Here is a 22,248-nt window from a genome sequence, read left to right on the forward strand (position 1 = left end):
GAGGTGTTTTTAGCTGGGATCAAAATGACCTCAAAGGACTAACATTATTTTAAAGTCCATATTGATACAGAAACACTGAACAATTATTTTGATGTATTAAGAACAAGTTGATTGACAAAGTCATGAAAAATTTGAATGGACCAACTTTGGGCTATGATAAAAAATATGCCTCTGGGGTCAAAATAACCCCAGTCGGTAGTATGAGGGTTAATTAAATGTGCAATAAAAAAGTATAGTGCCTAGGCCTATTTAATGAAACCCTGGCAGTTGACGTAAGCAACAGATCGCAAAGCTGGGAATCCCCAATTCCCCACTGAGCTCCTTTTTGGAAATGGCAAGTTCACTTTCTAATCCATAAACGCATATCAAGCATGCTGACTGGTTGCATCACCGCCTGGTATGGCAACTGCTCAGCCTCTGACCGCAAGGCACTACAGAGGGTAGTGCGTACGGCCCAGTACATCACTGGGGCCAAGCTTCCTGCCATCCACGACCTCTATACCAGAGGAAGGCCCTACAAATTGTCAAAGACTCTAGCCACCCTAGTCATAGAGTGTTCTCTCTGCTACCGCACGGCAAGCGGTACCGGAGCGCCAAGTCTAGGCCTAAAAGGCTTCTTAACAGCTTCTACCCCCAAGCCATAAGACTCCCGAACAGCTAATCATGGCTACCCGGACTATTTGCATTGTCACCCCCACCTGACCCCACCCCTTATTTTACGCTGCTGCTACTCTGTTTATTATCTATGCATAGTCACTTTAACTCTACCCACATGTACATATTACCTCAATTACCTCGACTAACCGGTGCCCCCGCACATTGACTCTGTACCGGTACCCCATGTATATAGCCTCCCTACTGTTATTATTTACTTATCTATTTTCTACTTAACACTTATTTTTCTTAAAACTGCATTGTTGGTTAAGGGCTTGTAAGTAAGCATTTCACTGTAAGGTCTACACCTGTTGTATTCGGCGCATGTGGCTTTACATTTTGATTTGATTTGATTTGATCAAGTGCAAGTGTGCTTTCCAGCAGCTCACATCAGCAGGATGGGGAGCCTTTTCATTAGGAGGGACGTCTGCCGTAGATCACTAAATAATGATTATGATCACATATTAGGCCTATGGGGACACCTACACATTTGGCAGCCCAGCATGAGTGATCGTGCAGCATTTTATCGTCTAGACATGATGTTGAAATATCTTCAAGCCTAGAATAAAAACCACCAGGCTTCCATCATAGACTTAATTGAATTTAAAAAAGAATTAGAGGGGGCAGTTTGGAAAAGTAATTTCCATTCAGAAATTAGGCAATCCTAAAGTAGCCTGTCTGGACTCCATATCTTAATAAGAGAGGAGGGACAAATAATATAACTGAAATGAGCATAACAAAATGTAACAAATGTAAGAAAGTCATGATGATCAGCAAGTGCGAGGAATGACAACAGGTGCCAGTTTTAATGGGATGCAACTGAAGCAAACGTAGCGCGATTGAATCTTGTAGGCTAATATTTTCCTTATCATTATTTCTGTCTCTCATTAGTCTTCTCCAGCCACTTTTAACATGATCCTGCATTGACACTACCTTCTCACAAGGGAGTGACCGCAGCAGGTCGTAACGGTATTGTTTATTGTTGTTCTTAAAATTCTATATTTCTATCGAATTTGCACACATGTTTATGTTTAACATTAATGTTGTTTCCAACTACCAATCAGCAACTGCGCCGTAAATCCGGCTGCATATTGAACAATGAGACTGCCGAAAGGCCAGTCTCTTTGGCAAATGACAGGAGTGGCAAGGAGTGGAACATTAGCTAAAAAGACTGTTACCCAGACTACCTAAAAGTTCGATATAAGCTAAGGGATTGATCAAAAGATGGCTGAGTTATTTACTAATCAAAAATATGATTTTACGTGTCCATTTAAACCACTGTAAATCCACTCCACAGTGTCCTATCAACTTGAAGTTTGTTATCGCTATCATGGATGTCCCTAAGATGAACCACACTGAATTTGGTATTGATATTTCAAAAAACAAGGAAACTATTAACAACTCATTCTTTGCTCAAAATCATCTGCAATCATCTTCTCATGAACCATACATCAGATTCACTCCAGCTTTTGTATTTAGACTCATTACCTCAGTCTTTAATGGTTTAGATAAAAAATTGTTGCTGAATTCAAATATGGCCGCACTGTACCTATAGATGCATGTTAGCACATATGCTAATGCTTAAAAATCTTCTTCTCATGTGTACCTATAGATGCATGTTAGCACATATGCTAATGCTTAAAAATCTTCTTCTCATGAACCATGGAATGATTAGATGCTGCATTCAAAGATAACCAACCTACAGTACTAGTCTAAACTTCACTTGTGTCATCCATGTGGTATTGAGAGATAAACATAATAATGCTTTCACATGATAGAGTGCTTGCTTTGTTATTCAACTGATCTTGTGTCCTTTCTGTAATCCTGTGAACCCCGTTCATTGGTGCTCGGAGCTATATTTATTATTATAACCTTTTTCTATCTTTCCCCATTTTTATCCCCTCTATCTGTTGGTGTAATTAGTGTGGTGCAGGTGCTTACTGCTTACCATCCAGCAGCCAGCTGCTCTGGTCTATGTTCCTCATCTCTGTCAGGATGAGACGGGAGATGACATCATCAGGTACCAGCTGACCCTGGTCGATGCATGACTTCATCAGAAGACCCAGCTCTGCAAGGAGAGGAGACACAGTGGAAGATAAAGCACAGAGCTGTGATCTTTACTATTTAAACATATACACATTATGCACTTCATCAGAAGACCCAGCTCTGCAGGAGTCCGGAGAGGAGACAGAAAAACACAAGGATCAGAGCTGTCATCTTTACAATTTATTATCTCAGAAGACCCAATTCTGCAAGGATAAAACAGAAAGCTGTCATGGGCAATTCCACACTAACGGAATTGCGACGAGACTCAGATTTTTCACTTAAAATGTATGCCAAACAAAAACCATTGATTTCAAAGTTTAACAAACCATAGTCTAACTCTATGCACAAGGTGTTACGACTTCCTCCGAAGCTGCCTCCCCTCCTTGTTCGGGCTGGCTTCGGCGTTCGTCGTCAACGGCCTTCTAGCCACTGCCGCTCCATATCTCATCATTCCATTTGTCTTGTCTTGTCAATTACACACACCTGGTTCATATTCCCCTCATTAGTACGTGTTTAAGTGTTCCCTCTGCCCCCTTGTCCTTGTGGGTGATTGTTCATTGTGAGGATTAGTAGCTCGGTTGAGCTCAGTATTTTGTATTGCCGGGGTATTTTCCCTGTGTGCATGTTTGTTCCAGTGCGCCTGTTTTGCGCACTGGACTGGTTACGCTGGATTCCGGAATAAACTCTGTATACTGTGATTTACCCTCCTGTTCCTGACTCCTTCAAATCACGTATCACAGAATCACCCACCCACTATGGAGTCAGCGGGAGAGGAGCACATGCCTGGAGTCGTGGCACGGGTCCAGGAGCATTCAACAATGCTAGCCAGCTTGGGAGAAGCGATGGATCGGGTTCTCCAGGTCGTCCAACGCCTGGAGAGGAGAGGACCCGATCTGTCGAGACCAGCTGGGCAACTGGATCCAGCCACCCACACCCCAGCACCCAGAGGGATCCATATATCCCGACCACGGGAGTTCGACGGGACAGCTGCTCTCTGCCAGGGATTCCTCCTCCAATTGGAGCTCTACTTCTCCAGCATCAGCCCGGCCACATTGGAGCGGGAGAAGGTGTCCGCCCTCGTCTCCTGCCTCTCGGGGAAAGCCCTGGAATGGGCCAACGCGGTCTGGAACAAAGGAGGAGCCTCGTTGGACAACTACGGGGAGTTCGCTCGCCTCTTTCGGGCTGTCTTCACCCACCCAAAGGTCGAGAGGCGGGCGAGCGGCTGGTCCACCTGAGGCAGGGGACGAGGACTACGCAGGACTTCGCCTTGGAGTTGTGGACTCTAGCAACTGGGTCCGGGTGGAACGAGCGGGCCCTTATCGACCACTTCCGGGGCCATCTGCGGGAGGACGTCCGAAGGGAGCTAGCCTGCCGGGACACCATGTTGTCCTTCATGCAACTGGTGGACATGGGCATCCGTTTGGACAACCTGCTGGCGGCCAGAGGACGTCCTGGAGGGGATCTGCCCGTTCCAACCCCGGCCGACTCGGATCACGAGCTGATGGAGCTGGGTGGAGCCGTGATCCGAGAGAGCGGAGGACGACAGCGCCAGTGTCACTCTGGTGGCACGAAGGGACATTACACCGCACGATGTCATCAGCGTTCTTTTGGGTCTAGAGGTGGCAGGCAGGGCACTCTCACATCACCCCAGGTATCGATCACCCACACTTGTTCAGAGCCCTCTGCTGCGCACTGTACCCTACCCATCCACTTTCCTGATCACATTGTAGTTCCCCAGTGTAAGGCGCTAGTCAATTCAGGCACAGCTGGGAACTTTATGGACAGGGCATTCTCACACAGTCTAGGCATTTAATTGGATCCCCTATCCATTCCACTCCCCATCAGAGCACTTGACAGTCGACCATTAGGGTCTGGGTATATTAGGGAAGTTACCGCACCAATCACCATGGTTACCCACGAGACTCATTGCGAGCAAGTCACGTTTTTTCATTATTGAGTCTCCTGCTTTCCCTGTGGTACTAGGTATCCCTTGGTTAGCACGCCACAACCCCACATTCTCATGGCCGCAGAGGGTTCTCACGGGGTGGTCGCGAGAGTGTCAAGGTAGGTGTCTCTGTGTTTCCGTTGGTGCAACCACGGTGGAAAGTCCAGACAGTACCTCCACTGTGCGCATTCCCCCCGAATACCTCGATTTGGCGCACACGTTTTCCAAAACGCAGGCGACCAAGTTACCACCTCATCGGGCGGGGGATTGCGCAATAAACTTCCGGGTAGACGCTGTGCCTCCCAGGATTCATGTGTATCCCCTGTCACAGGCTGAAACGGAGGCTATGGAAACATACGTCACCGAGTCCCTGTGCCAGGGGTTTATATGTCCCTCCACTTCACCCGCCTCCTCAAGTTTATTTTTTGTGAAGAAGAAAGACGTCAGTCTGCACCCTTGCATTGATTATCTATCACTGAACAAGGATACGATTTAGTTATCCTCGCCCCCTCATTCCTTCAGTGATCGAGTCAATGCATGGGGCGCGCTTCTTCACCAAATTAGATCTCCAGAGTGCGTACCACCTGGTGTGTGTCCGAGAGGGGGATGTGTGGAAGACAGCATTCAGCACAACCACGGGGCATTCCGAATACCTGGTGATGCCGTACGGTTTGATGAATGCTCCATCCGTCTTCCAGTCCTTTGTGAACGAGGTGTTTCGGAACATGCTTAGTCACGGTTTAGTGGTCTACATCGATGACATTCTGGTGTATTCCACTACGCGCGCCGAGCATGTGTCCCTGGTTCGCAGAGTGCTGGCCCAACTGTTGGAAAATAACCTTTATGCCATGGCAGAAAAGTGTCTGTTTTTCCAGCAGTCCGTCTCCTTCCTCGGATACCTCAGGTGTGGAGATGGAGGGAGATCGCATTTCAGCCGTGCGTAATTGGCAGACTCCAACCACGGTTAAGGAGGTGCAGCGCTTTATTGGCTTCGCCAATTACTATCTGAGGTTTATCCGGGGCTTTAGCAAGGTCGCAGCTCCCATTACATCTCTGTTGAAGGGTGGGCCGTCCCGGCTCCGCTGGTCTGCTGAGGCTGACAGGGCCTTCAGTAACCTGAGGGGTCTGTTCACCTCAGCCCCGGTACTGGCCCACCCCGATCCATCACTACCGTTCGTAGTGGAGGTGGATGCGTCCTAGGTAGGGATAAGCGCTGTCCTATCTCAACGCTCGGGCACGCCACCCAAGCGCCGCCCCTGTGCCTTCTTCTCTAAGAAGCTCAGCCCGGCGGAGCAGAACTACGACGTTGGTGATCGGGAGCTGTTGGCTGTTGTCCGAGCCCTGACCATGTGGAGGCATTGGCTCGAAGGGGCGAAACACCCTTTCCTTGTCTGGACAGACCACCGTAACCTGGAGTACATCCGGGCAGCGAGGAGGCTGAATCCTCGCCAGGCCAGGTGGGCCCTATTCTTCACCCGGTTTGATTTCACACTATCATACATCCCGGGTACGAAGAACGTGAAGGCAGACGCATTGTCACGGCTGTATGACACAGAGGAGAGGCCCAGAGACAACAACCCCATACTCCCAGCCTCCTGCATTGTGGCGCCGGTAGTATGTGCGATGGACGCGGATATAGAGCAGGCGTTACGCACAGAGCTATCTCCACCTCAGTGTCCAGCTGGGCTGCAGTACGTGCCTGCTCTTATCCGTGACCGTCTGATCTACTGGGCATACAAGTCACCCTCCTCTGGTCACCCAGGTATCGGTCGTACAGTGCGCTGCCTGACCGGAAAGTACTGGTGGCCTACCTTGGCTAAGGACGTGAGGGTGTATGTCTCCTCCTGCTCTGTGTGCGCCCAGAGTAAGGCACCGAGGCACCTCCCAGCGGGTAAGTTACAACCTTTACCAGTTTCACAACGACCATGGTCTCACCTGAGTGTTGATTTCCTTACCGATCTTCCCCTCTCCCAAGGTAACACCACCATCCTGGTCGTTGTGGACCGCTTTTCCAAGGCCTGCTGCCTGCTTCCTCTGCCCGGTCTCCCCACGGCCCTGCAAACTGCGGAGGCCCTGTTTACACACGTCTTCCGGCACTACGGGGTACCAGAGGATATAGTGTCTGACCGAGGTCCCCAGTTCACATCCAAGGTCTGGAAGGCATTCATGGAACGTCTGGGGGTCTCGGTCAGCCTGACCTCTGGTTTCCACCCCGAGTCTAATGGGCAGGTGGAACGGGTAAATCAGGATGTGGGTAGGTTCCTGCGGTCCTACTGCCAGGACCGGCCGGGGGAGTGGTCGGTGTTCTTGCCATGGGCCGAATATGCCCAGAACTCTCTCCATCACTCCTCCACTAACCTAACGCCATTCCAATGTGTTTTACGTTACCAACCGGTTCTGGCACCATGGCACCAGAGCAACCAGTTCTGGCACCGTGGCACCAGAGCCAGACCGAGGCTCCTGTGGTGGATGACTGGTTTCGGCGCGCGGAGGAAACGTGGGACACTGCCCACGTCCACCTCCAACGCGCCGTGCGTCGTCAGAAGGCCAACGCTGACCGCCACCACAGTGAGGCCCCGGTCTTCGTACCGGGTGATCGGGTCTGGCTCTCGACCCGGAATCTGCCCCTCCGCCTGCCCTGCCGGAAGCTGAGCCCGCGGTTTGTGGGGCTGTTCAAAGTCCTGAGGAGAATCAACGAGGTTACCTATAGGTTATTACTCCCCCATGATTACCGTATTAACCTCTCGTTTCATGTGTCTCTCCTCAGGCCGGTGGTGGCTGGTCCGCTCCAGGAGTCTGAGGTGCGGGAGGTCCCTCCGCCTCCTCTGGACATCGAGGAGGCCCCGGCGTACTCTGTCCGTTCCATCCTGGATTTGAGGCGTCAGATGGGGGGCCTTCAGTACCTCGTGGAGTGGGAGGGGTACGGTCCGGAGGAACGGTGCTGGGTCCCGGTGAGGGATATTCTCGATCCCTCCCTGTTGCGGGATTTCCACCGTTGCCATCTGGCTCGCCCTGCTCCGTGTCCTCCTGGCCGTCCCCAAGGCCGGGGTCGGCGCGCTGCTGGAGCTGCGCGTCAAGGCGGGTGTACTGTCACGACTTCCTCCGAAGCTGCCTCCCCTCCTTGTTCGGGCTGGCTTTGGCATTCGTCGTCACCGGCCTTCTAGCCACTGCCACTCCATATCTCATCATTCCATTTGTCTTGTCTTGTCTATTACACACACCTGGTTCATATCCCCCTCATTAGTATGTGTTTAAGTGTTCCCTCTGCCCCCTTGTCCTTGTGGGTGATTGTTCATTGTGAGGATTAGTAGCTCGGTTGAGCTCAGTATTTTGTATTGCCGGGGTATTTTCCCTGTCGCCATGTTTGTTCAAGTGCACCTGTTTTGCGCACTGGACTGGTTACGCTGGATTACGGAATAAACTCTGTATACTGTGATTTACCCTCCTGCGCCTGACTCCTTCAAATCCCGCATCACACAAGGACTACTTTTAACAATTTACACTGAACATTTTCCAAAAATACATTTTTGGAAGAACTGTGCAGATGCAAGGTTTGGTAACAGAATTTCAGTAAAATCTTCCTCAGTTTTTTTTTATGTCTGCGGTAACGGAATTTCATCATATGTCCCTGATCTGTAGTACACAGAAATTCATAATTATGGATATGAAAGTCATTCTCTTCATGGTAATGTATCCTAAATAGGTACACAAAGGTATAAATATGTAATATCCTCCTTTGCATATTTGGGTATAATTCTACACAATGGCTAATATTTTAATGAGCTCTGCCTCCAAACAAGACAACATTTCATCAATGTGTAGGTGCTTACAGCTTTTGATGGAAACATCAAAGCAGTGACTCGCTCCTGCAGGTTCATGCTCTACAACTGAGGGCGGGGACCACAAAAAATCTGAACTCATCATGAGGGGCCGCAGTTGCTCGCATGTCTGCGTAGCCACCCCCCCACCACCACCACCAACCCAAATGAAATGAAATTGTATTTGTCACTTGCGCCGAATACAACAGGTGTAGACCTTACCGTGAAATGCTTACTTACAAGCCCTTAACCAACAATGCAGTTCAAGAAATAGAGTAAAGAAAATATTTACTAAATAAACTAAAGTCAAAAATAAAATAAAAAGTAATAACGAGGCTATATAGACTCGGTACCGAGTCAATGTGCGGGGGTACAGGTTAGTTGAGGTAATTTGTACATGTAGGTAGGGGTAAAGTGACTATGCATAGATAATAAACAGCGAGTAGCAGCAGTGTATAAAAAGAGGGGGGGTCAATGCAAATAGTCCAGGTAGCCATTTGATTAGCTGTTCAGCAGTCTTATGGCTTGGGGGTAGAAACTGTTAAGAAGCCTTTTGGACATAGACTTGGCACTCCGGTACCGCTTGCCGTGGGGTAGCAGAGAGAAGTCTATGACTAGGGTGGCTGAAGTCTTTGACAATTTTTAGGGCCTTCCTCTGACACCGCCTGGTATAGAGGTCGTGGATGGCAGGAAGCTTGGCCCCAGTGATATACTGCGCCGTACGCACTACCCTCTGTAGTGCCTTGCGGTCGGAGGCCGAGCAGTTGCCATACCAGGCAGGGATGTAACCAGTCAGGATCCTCTCGATGGTGCAGCTGTAGACCTTTTTGAGGATCTGAGGACCCATGCCAAATCTTTTCGGTCTCCTGAGGGGGAATAGGCTTTGTCGTGCCCTCTTCACGACTGTCTTGGTGTGTTTGGACCATGATAGTTTGTTGGTGATGTGGACACAACTTGAAGCTCTCAACCTGCTCCATTAAAGCCCCGTCGATGAGAATGGGGGCGTGCTTGGTCCTCTTCTTTTTCCTGTAGTCCACAATCATCTCTTTTGTCTTGGTCACGTTGAGGGAGAGGTTGTTATCCTGGCACCACACAGCCAGGTATCTGACCTCCTCCCTATAGGCTGTCTCATCGTTGTCAGTGATCAGGCCTACCACTGTTGTGTCGTCGGCAAACTTAATGATGGTGTTGGTGTCGTGCCTGGCCATGCAGTCATGGGTGAACAGGGAGTACAGGAGGGGACTGAGCACGCACCCCTGAGGGGCCCCCGTGTTGAGGATCAGCGTGGCAGATGTGTTGTTACCTACCCTTATCACCTGGGGGAGGCCCGTCAGGAAGTCCAGGATCCAGTTGCAGAGGGAGGTGTTTAGTCCCAGGGTCCTTAGCTTAGTGATGAGCTTTGAGGGCACTATGGTTTTGAACGCTGAGCTGTAGTCAATGAACAGCATTCTCACGTAGGTGTTCCTTTTGTCCAGGTGGGAAAGGGCAGTGTGGAGTGCAATAGAGATTGCATCATCTGTGGATCTGTTGGGGCGGTATGCAAATTGGAGTGGGTCTAGGGTTTCTGAAATAGTGGTGTTGATGTGAGCCATGACCAGCCTTTCAAAGCACTTCATGGCTACAGACGTGAGTGCTACAGGTCTGTAGTCATTTAGGCAGGTTACCTTAGTGTTCTTGGGCACAGGGACTATGGCAGTCTACTTGAAACATGTTACAGACTCAGTCAGGGACAGGTTGAAAATGTCAGTGAAGACACTTGCCAATTGGTCAGCACATGCTTGGAGTACACGTCCTGGTAATCCGTCTGGCCCTGCGGCCTTGTGAATGTTGACCTGTTGAAAGGTTTTACTCACATCGGCTACTGAGAGCGTGATCACACAGTCGTCCGGAACAGCTGATGGTCTCATGCATGCCTCAGTGTTGCTTGCCTCGAAGCAAGCATAGAAGTGATTTAGCTCGTCTGATAGGCTCATGTCACTGGGCAGCTCATAGCTGTGGTTCCCTTTGTAGTCTGTAATTGTTTGCAAGCCCTGCCACATCCGACGAGCATCAGAGCCGGTGTAGTAAGATTCAATCTTAGTCCTGTATTGAAGCTTTGCCTGTTTGATGGTTTGTCAGAGGGCAGAGCATGATTTCTTATAAGCGTCCGGGTTAGAGTTCCGCTCCTTGAAAGCGGCAGCTCTACCCTTTAGCTCAGTGCGGATGTTGCCTGTAATCCATGGCTTCTGGTTGGGGTATGTACGTATGGTCACTGTGGGGATGACGTCATCGATGCACTTATTGATGAAGCCAGTGACTGATATGGTGTACTCCTCAAACATTTCTAAAACCTGTTTTTGCTTTCTCATTATGGGGTATTGTGTGTAGATTGATGAGGGGAAAAAAACAATTTAATCAATTTTAGAAAAAGGCTGTAACATAACAAAATGTGGAAAACGTTGAGGGGTCTGAAAACTTTCCGAATGCACTGTATTTGCCCAATGAAGTCGGTTACGATGCCGAACTGCAGTCAGGTCAAGACCCTGGTGAGGATGACAAGCATGCAAATGAGCTTCCCTGAAACGGTTTCTGACAGTTTGTGCTGAAATTGTTTGGATGTGCAAACCCACAGTTTCATTCATCACCCGCAGGTGAAGAAGCCGGATGTGGCGGTCCTGGGCTGGCATGGTTACACGTGGTCTGCGATTGTGAGGCCGGTTGGACGTACTGCCAAATTCTCTAAAATGAAGAGAAATGGTAGAGAAATGAACATTCAATATTCTGGCAACAGCTCTGGTGGACATTCCTGCAGTCAGCATGCCAATTGCACGCTTACTCAAAACTTGAGACATCTGTGGCATTTAGTTGTGTGACAAAACTGCATCTTATATTTCAGCTCATGAAACATGGGACCAACACATTACATGTTGTGTTTATATTTTTGTTCAGTATTCATTCCAGCTCTGCCAGAAGAAGAGACACAGGAACACACAGCTCAGATGTCATCTTTCCTGTGTATTCTCTAGTAAGAACATATTCTACCAAATCCTATTTTGTCCAGAATAGAGCTATATATAACATAACATGTACATTAAGGACAAAAACATCCTGTGTCTTTACCAAGTCGAGAAAAGACAAAATCACTCCAATTGATTACGATATGTACTGTACTCAAAGAAACTACAGGTAACTGCCAAAATAAAGGAAACACCAACATAAAGTGTCTTAATAGGGCACGCCAGAACAGCTTCAATGCGCCTTGGCATTGACTCTACAAGTGTCTGGAACTCTATTGGAGGGATGCGACACCATTCTTCCACGAGAAATTCCATAATTTGGTGTTTTGTTAATGGTGGTGGTAAACGTTGTCTCAGGCGTCACTCCAAAATCTCCCATAAGTGTTCAATTGGATTCGGTTCTGGAGACTGAGACACACACACTTTAAACCCCCTATGCTCCTTTGAGACCCCTTTTTCAAAGTCATTGAAATCTTATTCTAGCCATGGTAGCCAAAATAATGGGCAACTGGGCATTTTTAAACATGACCCTAACCATGGGATGCTTAATTAACTCAGGAACCACACCGGTGTGGAAGCACCTGCTTTCAATATACGTTGTATCCCTCATTTACTCAAGTGTTTCCTTTATTTTGGCAGTTACCTATATATTTCTAATAAGTTTTGAAAAACTTTAGTAGATTATTTCCTATGTAGGCCAGAATACATTTCCCCCTCGGCCTTTCCCTTAATTGGTCTTTGTCCAACAGCAGAAAGGAATTTCCTGACAGTCAGGGCAGGGGGTTGTGCAGGGCCATAGACGGTGCAGCAGGACCCATATGCATGATAATATTGCCTACTGTGCTCAGTGGAGCTCATCTCAGGCTAGAGCACAGAGGCTGCACACTCCACACTGAAAATATGTGTTTTGGAAATACAGGCTTGCATTCTTTGAACTATTGGCATTCTTTGAGGACTTGGCACATGTCTTGCTGTGCTTGTGTGTACTTACAAAATATACAATTCAACTGCTAACTAGATCACAGATTTGTGGAAGATGGTATGGGCAATAAAACTGAGTCTTTTCATCATGTTTTCACGTGGTGTTCTGAAAGAAAACTCTATTGCCTTTTATGTCCTTCATATCATTCCAATGTAATAAAAAGGAGCTAGGGAGAGTGGGAATTAAGTCCTTGAAGTCAGTTGTCCGCTATAGGCTACTCCTCAGTTTATGATGGTCCTCATATCTGATGGGACTTCAGCCAAGGTAAGAGCTGGAGCAGTGTGATAACATGTTGCAGTTACATACAGAACCACATGACCTTCACTGTAGAAAGCTCAGGTAGCAGCTTGTTTAAATATCAGGTTACCTGTGCACAGGTTTACCTTAGCTGTAGGTCTATGTAAAATACAGGTGTATGAATTGTTTCAAACTAAAACTGTTCTTTGTCACAATGACTCTTCTTTCCACTTAATGATATGTGATGGGGGTCTTATCACTCCTCTTCAGGCTCCAGTTAGGCTCGACCTAACTGCAGTAAGATACCAGTATGATTGTGGAACTGGACTGAACTGTTTCTCTTATCATAGTCCGACCAGAAACACACTATTGGCTACTGTAGGGGGGATTATTTTATTTGCAAGGTATAGGTCTTTTACTATCTCTGTAATAGTTGTCAAGAGCAACTTCAACAAAACAACAACTAGTTAGACAGGAAATCCAGATGTTTAGGCCAGGGGTCATTAGAAAAACTTTGCAGAACTTTTTATCTGCATCTTTCTCCCCAGGGGTCAGATGATCAGCAACCACCACACCATAATAATTTAGTAGGAGTGTGAGAACTCAGAACTTTTTAATGACATTCATTGCATGCTTCATTGCATAATCTTGTGGATAACAATTTATTTATTTTTTCTCTTTCTCTCTCTATGTCTGTTGCATTTTGTGCTTACATCCAAAATAATCTGATTGCATCACTATTAAAGTGGCAGATGCTACATTCATTTTTGGACTTATAAATTAATGATATATTCCCAATATTCTTGAAGAATATAACGTATAAATGCTTCAATAGCTTAGTTCAACTGCCGTACCCAGGGCTCTAAATAAATAAAAACATTGGTAGCACTGGCGCGCCCAATTTAACAAAGCTAGGAGCACAACATAAAATCTAGGAGCACCAGAAGATATATATTTTTTCATTGATTGAGATATAGCATATTGGGCCTATATTAATTCTAGCTACTTTTGAAGCACATGTTGTGATCATAGGCATGTCATCCACCTATTCCTATGGAAAACTCCCGATCGTGCATGAAGCCGGAAGTGTTTGAATTTGAAGCGCGCCATTTTGCTGAAAGGGGCTGAATGGCACAAAAAAATCGCAAAGGATCATGGTGAAAGTGGCCGTAACTAGCAAAGGATCATGGTGAATGTGGCCGTAACTAGCAAAGGATCATGGTCGATGTAGTCGTTTTCATCCTGCCTGAGAGAGTCAACCGGGAGCCTCCTCCTAGCCTGCTGGCCCGTGATTGGTCTGTGTCAGCACGTGGTCCTGTGTGACGACAAATGTAGTAGTCAGAATAGATCACTATTTTATTAAATATCTAGATTTGTAGCAAACTTTAAAATAATTAATAGTTGGAATCAAACCTGATCATAGCAAACACATTTTAGAGGCCAAAACATAGGCTTTCTAGGGCAGACCAGGGCTCGTGGACCACTAGGTTGCTACGCAGTAGCCGATTAGCAGAGCTCATGACTTTACACTCCAGACCGGACACTGGGGGCCTGGTTGTGCTCTAGAAACTAATATTTAAACCTGTAAATACAACCTGTCATTGAAAGTAATTTGTGGAATATTAGGTGGTTTCTACATTGTGTAAAAGCACTACCTATTGAGCTGCATTACATTGAAAAATCTACACTGTCTCAAATATGTGAGTGAGGACATGCAAGAGATAAGTCATTAATTAATTGCTATGATCATTGATCTTCTAAAGAAGCTATCCCTTTTCCTTTCTTTCTGTGCCCCCAAATGTTTAGATAGCTAGCTAATGAGGTAGCATGACTGAATAAGGTGTAAACAAATGTTTAGATAACTAGCTAATGAGGTAGCATGACTGAACAAGGTGTAAACAAATGTTTAGATAGCTAGCTAATGAGGTAGTATGACTGAACAAGGTATAAACAAATGTTTAGATAGCTAGCTAATGAGGTAGCATGACTGAACAAGGTGTAAACAAATGTTTGGTTTATGGACATGGCCATAAAAACTAACTTTTTGGTCCAGCAGCCACTGTCCCAGGTAGATGAAAAAATCTACCAGCCACTCAGAATTCTTACCAACCAATACATTTATTCGCCATAATAACACCAAAACCTACAAAAAAATAGTTTTCTGTTTTGTTTTTCCAGGTTTCTGATTTCCCCTAGTGTTTTTCAGGGTTTCACTCTCAAAATCACACTTTTTTAAATAGAAAAACTAAACAAATTGATGTTCTAAGTCCACAAAAATGCTTAAACCACATCAGGAGACCACTTTTGAGGTTTGGAAAAATATATATATATATATATTTGGAGGGTATAGTTGCTCTTTATTTTCGCTTGCACACTTCAATAGACTGGTGTTTGGCTGGCGGTGTTTCTGTACTGCATGCGCAATAGCAGAGTTTGCAAAACAAAAGACCACCTGATTAATACAAATCATGATATCATATCATTCTGCCAGGTAAGCCTACTTTGCAGTTAACATTTAATTTGGAAAGTTTTATGGGAAAGCCTTTAGAAATGACTGTTTTGGCATCGCTAACTGGCTACACAAAGTGGTAGACACAGGCTTTCCCATGCCATTAAGTCTTCAGAAAGTTGCAAGAAATACAAATCACTGATGCATTCTTTAATATTCTTTACATGTAGACTTTGGATTGAACGAATCTGCGCTCACTTTTTTCTGTAGGCACTCCGAAACAACTGCACAGTGAAGCTTATTATTTCAACAATTATTATCCGTTTTGTTCCGTTTGCTTCCATTAAAGAAATGTTTTTCAACAGAATTGGCGGAATGAATACACCCCTGATCACGCGTAAACACAGTTCACTTTCATAGCAGCCAAGTTGTATTCCTTCTCGCATCTATGCGCTCTCCTCCTCTCACCTTTTCCCTTCGCTTGTGGACTTCAATGCACAATATCCCTAGCGAATTGATGTTGATCATCTGTTATTGTCTGCTTGATTTACAGCAGGGTCTTGTAAGATTTAACAGAGAAAGCATCAAGGTAATGAGTTCATGTTTTCATATGTTTTTGTGCTTCAGATTGGACACAGAGTCTACTGTGCACAATTGTGTAGGAAAGGCAACACCCAGCGCTATTCCTATTAACTATTCTGGATATTATGACAACAAATTACATAGCCTAGTGGGCTTATTCACAATATGATCTGGTAATGAAATAACATGACAAATACATTTTGTTTTCCATGTTAGACCTGCAATTTTAAACAACACAAGGGGCTTGAAGTAGCCTACTTGAACTTGAATTTGGAGCTCAAAAATTCAAGTACTGGAATAGGCCTACCTTGAAAATCAGACATTTCCTCAATTTGGTGCTTGAAAAGTTATTGTAATTATTGTAGCCAATGTATAAGTTCTCCTGCTCCCTTATAATGATCCGCGATTACATTTTTGATCCGTTTTTGTAAGTGATTTGGCCACTTTCGTTTGTGTCCCGACGCTTAATTGAAGGGTGTTGCACTACTCTGTTGCGGTAAATCCATGTGCGGTTATTATGAGGACGACAACATCTAATGTTGGCTTCAACTTGGCTTTAAAAAAATCATTCCATTAAAAAAGGAACCTGGTTTTTGGTCACTTTCTCATTACAAAAACAGCAATGGTGAGATTCAAACGGTGAGATTAATGCTATCACTATTTATGGCTGAGTCGGCCACATAGCCTACAGAAAAATCGCCATGCATGCACACAATCTATTTAGTCAGGCAAAACAATATCCACATTATTCTCACATGTGGAACTGCATGAAAATACTATTTTTGTTTCAAACCATTTTGAAATGTTGATCCCAATGTCACAAATTGGCCCCATTATTTATAGAAAGACCCATATACAGTGTCTTTAGAAAGTATTCACACCCCTTGACTTTTTCCACATTTTGTTGTGTTACAAAGTGGGATTCAAATTGATGTAATTGTGATTTTTTGTCAACAATCTACACAAAATACTTGAATGTGAAAGAAAATGTTTAACATTCGTTAAAAAAAGATTACAAATAAAACACTAATATATCTTGATTAGATAAGCATTCAAACCCCTGAGTCAATACATGTTAGAATCACCTTTAGCAGCAATTACAGCTGTGAGTCTTTCTGGGCAAGTCTCTAAGAGCTTTCCACACCTGGATTGTGCAACATTTTCCCATTATTCTTTCCAAAATTCTTCAAGCTCTGTCAAATTGGTTGTTGATCATTTCCAGACAAACATTTTCAGGTCTTGCCATAGATTTCCAAGCTGATTTAGGTCAAAACTGTAACTAGGCCACTCAGGAACATTCAATGTCGTCTTGGTAAGCAACTCCAGTGTATATTTGGCCTTGTGTTTTAGGTTATTGTCCTGCTGAAAGGTGAATTTGTCTGTTGGAAAGCAGACTGAACCAGCTTTTCCTCTAGGATTTTGCCTGATTAGCTCTATTCTGTTTCTTTTTATCATAAAAACCTCCCTAGTGACAAGCATACCCATAACATGATGCAGCCACCGCCATGTCTGCTTTATTTTTTTCTTACCCATCTACCAATAAGTGCACTTCTTTGCGAGGCATTGGAAAACCTCCCTGGTCTTTGTGGTTGAATCTGTGTTCACTGCTCGACTGAGGGACCTTACAGATAATTGTATGTGTGGGGTACAGAGATGAGGCAGTCATTCAAAAATCCTGTTAAACACTATTATTGCACACAGAGTAACTTATTATGAGACTTGTTATGCAAATGTTTACTCCTGAACTTATTTAGGCTTCCATAACAAAGGGGTTGAATACTTATTGACTCAAGACATTTCAGCTTTTCATTTTTAATTAATTCATAAAAAAATTGAAAACATAATTCCACTTTGACATTATGGGCTATTGTGAACTTAATTAGGCTTGCCGTAACAAAGGGGTTGAATACTTATTGACTCAAGACATTTCAGCTTTTCCTTTTGTATTAATTCATTCAAATTTCAAAAGACATCATTCCACTTTGACATTGACATTTTGGCATTATTTTTTACATTATATGGTATATATTATGGGGTATATACTGTATCTGTATATTATGGGGTATTGCCAGTGACAAAAAAGGGCACGTTCCCAGGGCCTGACCTCCAGGGGGCCCCCATTGATTGTCACATTCACTCAGATATCATATTAACATGGCATAAGTCATGGCAAAATGTGTAGAATTTCAGAAAAATAGCTTTAAACTGCTCAAATTTCTCTCCGCCCCATGCCAAAATGCAGAAAACTCAAACATTGTCTCTACCCCCATGGCAAAATGTGTAGAATTTCAGAAAAATAGCTTTAAACTGCTCAAATGTCTCTCTGCCCCATGCCAAAATGCAGAAAACTCCAACATTGTCTCTACCCCCATGGCAAAATGTGTAGAATTGCAGGAACCTTACTTTAAAACAAACAAAACAATTATTCGCCTTAGGGCCCCCAAAAGGCTAGCTGCATCCACAGCTCTTGGTTAAAATTCTCCAGCCCCAATCCCTCAGCTTTTTACTGAAACAGGGGCGATAAAACGCTTTGTTATTGTTTCTACTATTGATTGCCGATTTAAACCATATATTCATATTCATTTTGATTTATGAATGATTATTGATTAGGGTTCTTGAAAGTAACCCTATAATAGCCAATCACACAAACTTAAGAACGTGATAGCAACATCTATCCTATCTAATGTGACAACTGCTGCGGTCATGCATGAGAAAGACCTAACACAAACAAATTGGATCAATCTGACTACATCGAGGAAACTATCTAAGGCATTATGCATTACTTCAAATTCTGCAGAATTTCATCATCAGCCATAGCAGCCATTTCCGTTATCTGCGTATGTGGAGAGGTTTAGAACTGCACCCTGATCTAATCTTACCTGTCTTGGCTTTCATGTTGGCCCTCAAAAGGTCCCCACTTGAAAGGTGCATTAATCCGAAACGTTTTACTATGCGCCCCGACACAGTGCCTTTCCCCGAGCCCGGAGGTCCCACGATAACCGCCCGGAATATCCTTTGTAGAACCATTTTCCAATGTTGTTGTTAATGTTGTAACCACCACATAAAGAAAAGTATTGTCCTTCCCATGAAACTGTTGTTTGTGCGTTGACACAAGGAAACTTCCGTTCAAGTGCCCTTGGATGTCCAAGCCTATCCACTGTGCGCAATAGTGCATTCGCCTACTGTGGGCGTCTCCTGTAGCAGTCCTAGCTTGTCCCTTCAAATCAGCCCTTTTTTTCTGAAAACATTGACGTGGATAGAGGAGGAGGTAGTTCATAACGAGAAAACCGCTTCGGCTCGCTGCATGGGCTGGCTGCGCTGCACGGAGGGCACGTGAGGACGCTCAAATCCACACATCAGTCAAGATCAATGATGTATAATATAAACCAATGACTGTGATATAAACCCTAGATTCATAGCCGCAGAAAGTAGGGGTGCTGAGGGTGCTGCAGCACCCCCTGATAAAATCATATAATATAAATAGATTTTAATTAAAAAATGAAGAACAAAATCTACCAAATTAGTGCACTAGGCCTTTATTACTCCTGTATGAGCAGAGACAAATACTCATCAGACAAAAATGCTCTGCAGCAGTGCAGTTAAAGATAAATACAAAATTATAATAGAAATAATGAAATGATAAGCCTAAATACACAGTGAATGGTGAATAAAAATAACGAGTAAAATTAACATGGCTATATACAGGGAGTACCAGTACAGAGTCGATGTGCAGGGGTACGAGGTAATTGAGTTAGCTACTGTACATATAGGTAGGGGTAGACAACAGTGACTACACAACAGGATAGATAATAGACAGTAGCAGCAGCGTGTGAAAGTGTGTGTGTGTCTGTGTGTGTCTGTGTGTGTGAATGTGTGTGTAGCATCAGTATGCATGTGTGCACATACAGTACCAGTCAAACGTTTGGACACACCTACTCATTCAAGGGATTTTCTTTATTTTTAATATTTTCTACATTGTAGAATAATAGTGAAGACATCAAAACTATGAAATAACACATATGGAATCATGTAATAACCAAAAAACAGCTTTGCACACTCTTGGCATTCTCTCAACTAGCTTCACCTGGAATGCTTTTCCAACAGTCTTGAAGGAGTTCCCACATATGCTGAGCACTTGTTGGCTGCTTTTCCTTCACTCTGCGGTCCAACTCATCCCAAACCATCTCAAGTGTGTTGAGGTCGGGTGATTGTGGAGGCCAGGTCATCTGATGCAGCACTCCATCATGCTCCTTGGTCAAATAGCCTTTACATAGCTTGGAGGTGTGTTTTGGGTCACACATGCAGAGATCATCCGTTCACCTACTCTGCGTCTCACAAAGACACGGCGGTTGGAACTAAAAATCTCAAATTTGGACTCATCAGACCAAAGGACAGATTTCCACCGGTCTAATGTCCATTGCTCGTGTTTCTTGGCCCAAGCTAGTCTCTTCTTATTATTGGTGTCCTTTGGTAGTGGTTTCTTTGCAGCAATTCGACCATGAAGGCCTGATTCACACAGTCTCCTCTGAACAGTTGATGTTGAGATGTGTCTGTTACTTGAACTCTGTGAATCATTTATTTGGGCTGCAATTTCGGAGGCTGTTAACTCTAATAAACTTCTCCTCTGCAGCAGATGTAACTCTGGGTCTTCCTTTCCTGTGGCGGTCCTCATGAGAGCCAGTTTCATCATAGTGCTTGAGGGTTTTTGCGACTGCATTTGAAGAAACTTTCAAAGTTCTTGAAATTTTCCAGATTGACTGACCTTCATGTCTTAAAGTAATGATGGACTGTCGTTTCTCTTTGCTTATTTGAGCTGTTCTTGCCATAATATGGACTTGGTCTTTTACCAAATAGGGCTATCTTCTGTATACCCCCCCTCACAACACAACTGATTGGCTCAAACGCATTAAGAAGGAAAGAAATTCCACAAATTAACTTTTAACAAGGCACACCTGTTAATTGAAATGAATTCCAGGTGACTGCTTCATGAAGCTGGTTGAGAGAATGCCAATAGTCTGCAAAGCTGTCATCAAGGCAAAGGGTGGCTATTTGAAGAATCTCAAGTACAAAATATATTTTGATTTGTTTAACACTTTTTTGGTTACTACATGATTCCATATGTGTTATTCCATAGTTTTGATATCTTCACTATTATTCTACAATGTAGAAAATAGTAAAAAATAAAGAAAAACCCTGGAATGAGTAGGTGTGTCCAAACTTTTGACTGGTACTGTATGTGTGTGTGGGTGTATGTAGTATGTGTATGTGTGTGTTGGGGTGTCAGTGTAAGTATGTGGGATTGTGTGAGTAGAGTCCAGTGTGTGTGCATAGAGTCAGTGCAAGCGAGTTAGTGCAAAGAAAGGGTCAATGCAGGTAGTCCGGGTAGCCATTTCATTAGCCATTTAGCAGTCTTGTTTAGCAGTCTTATGCCCTGTGGGTAGAAGCTGTTCATGGTCCTGTTGGTTCCAGACTTGGTGCGCTGTTACCGCTTGCTGTGCGGTAGCAGAGAGAACAGTCTATAGCTTGGGTGGCTGGAGTCTTTTACATTTTTTGGGGCCTTCCTCTGACACCAAGGAGCTCGACCCGCATAGATGGAAATAGAAAAGTCTGAGCCTTTTGGGTAAAACACTGGGGTAAATTAGCCCATTCATAGATGCTAACTACCTTTAGCATCTATTCCTGATGGTATCTTCTGGCCGGGGTAGATTTGTTCTGAACATTAACACGCGGTACGGTTTTGGAAACATCTTTCATAGATAAAAAGAAAAGGAAAAAAAAGGTTAAATCACTACACACCTTTATAGGGTTAGTGTTCCCACACAGCGATATCTCCATGTTACAGCGCTTGTTTACGGAAGACAGAGGCGACTACCTGTGCTAATTACCTGTGCTAATTAGCTATCTAGCGTGCTCGAACACCTGTGTGTAAGCATAACTGGGAAGGAAGTGTAGTTCGTCAGCTGGAGGCACACAACCATATGGATCTGTGCAAACCTGCCTCAGTAAGTGTATGTTTTTATTTGAAATTATTTTTTGGTGATATGGAAGATGACTTCCATATGTTTCAAAAACTGTATCGCAACCAATGATTATTGACGTTTCTAAATGTTAAAACAGTGCTTATAGCTGAGAACCCTTGAGATAAGGCAGAATGCCTCGTTTAATGCCTTGGGTTCTCGAGAACAAAGGTTTGTCCTGTATGAAAATGTGCCATAACAGTATGTGTTTTTTGCATAGGCTTTTATTTGGACCAAAGACCATTTGGACAGAGAATAAATAAATAAGTGAATAATTACTGATATTTACCCACGGTCAAAAGGTTTCTCATCACAGTGTGATGTATTGGTGTCACAGTGTGAGCCATTAACTCTCTCTGACTGAACTTTGTGCCCTGTGGTGTTTGATAAAACTAGAGATAACGGGGTTAAAGCAGTGCTAGGGCGCCATCTGGTGGTTAATCGGAATGCTCCATTTAAAATGCCCTTTATGTCCCTCATGGCGTACCGTAGTTAACCCTTCACCCTCTCGCCTCCCCATAT

General features: G+C 44.5%; 1 protein-coding gene across 1 annotated transcript in view; it reads right to left on the reverse strand.

The window, feature by feature from the left end:
- Nucleotides 1–18,882, reverse strand: part of LOC311128698 (GTP:AMP phosphotransferase AK3, mitochondrial-like) — a 43,750-nt gene extending 24,868 nt beyond the window's left edge. Inside the window, exons 1-2 of the mRNA XM_084160929.1 lie at nucleotides 18,589–18,882; nucleotides 2,603–2,722 (exon numbers count right to left, since the gene is read on the reverse strand). Of these exons, the coding sequence (XP_084017055.1) occupies nucleotides 2,603–2,722; nucleotides 18,589–18,736 (268 nt within the window). The 5' untranslated portion in view covers nucleotides 18,737–18,882. The remainder of the gene's footprint in view (nucleotides 1–2,602; nucleotides 2,723–18,588) is intronic.
- Nucleotides 18,883–22,248: the final 3,366 nt, after the last annotated feature.

Source organism: Coregonus lavaretus (genome assembly GCF_964263955.1).
Source record: "Coregonus lavaretus genome assembly, chromosome: 4".
NCBI lineage: Eukaryota > Metazoa > Chordata > Actinopteri > Salmoniformes > Salmonidae > Coregonus > Coregonus lavaretus.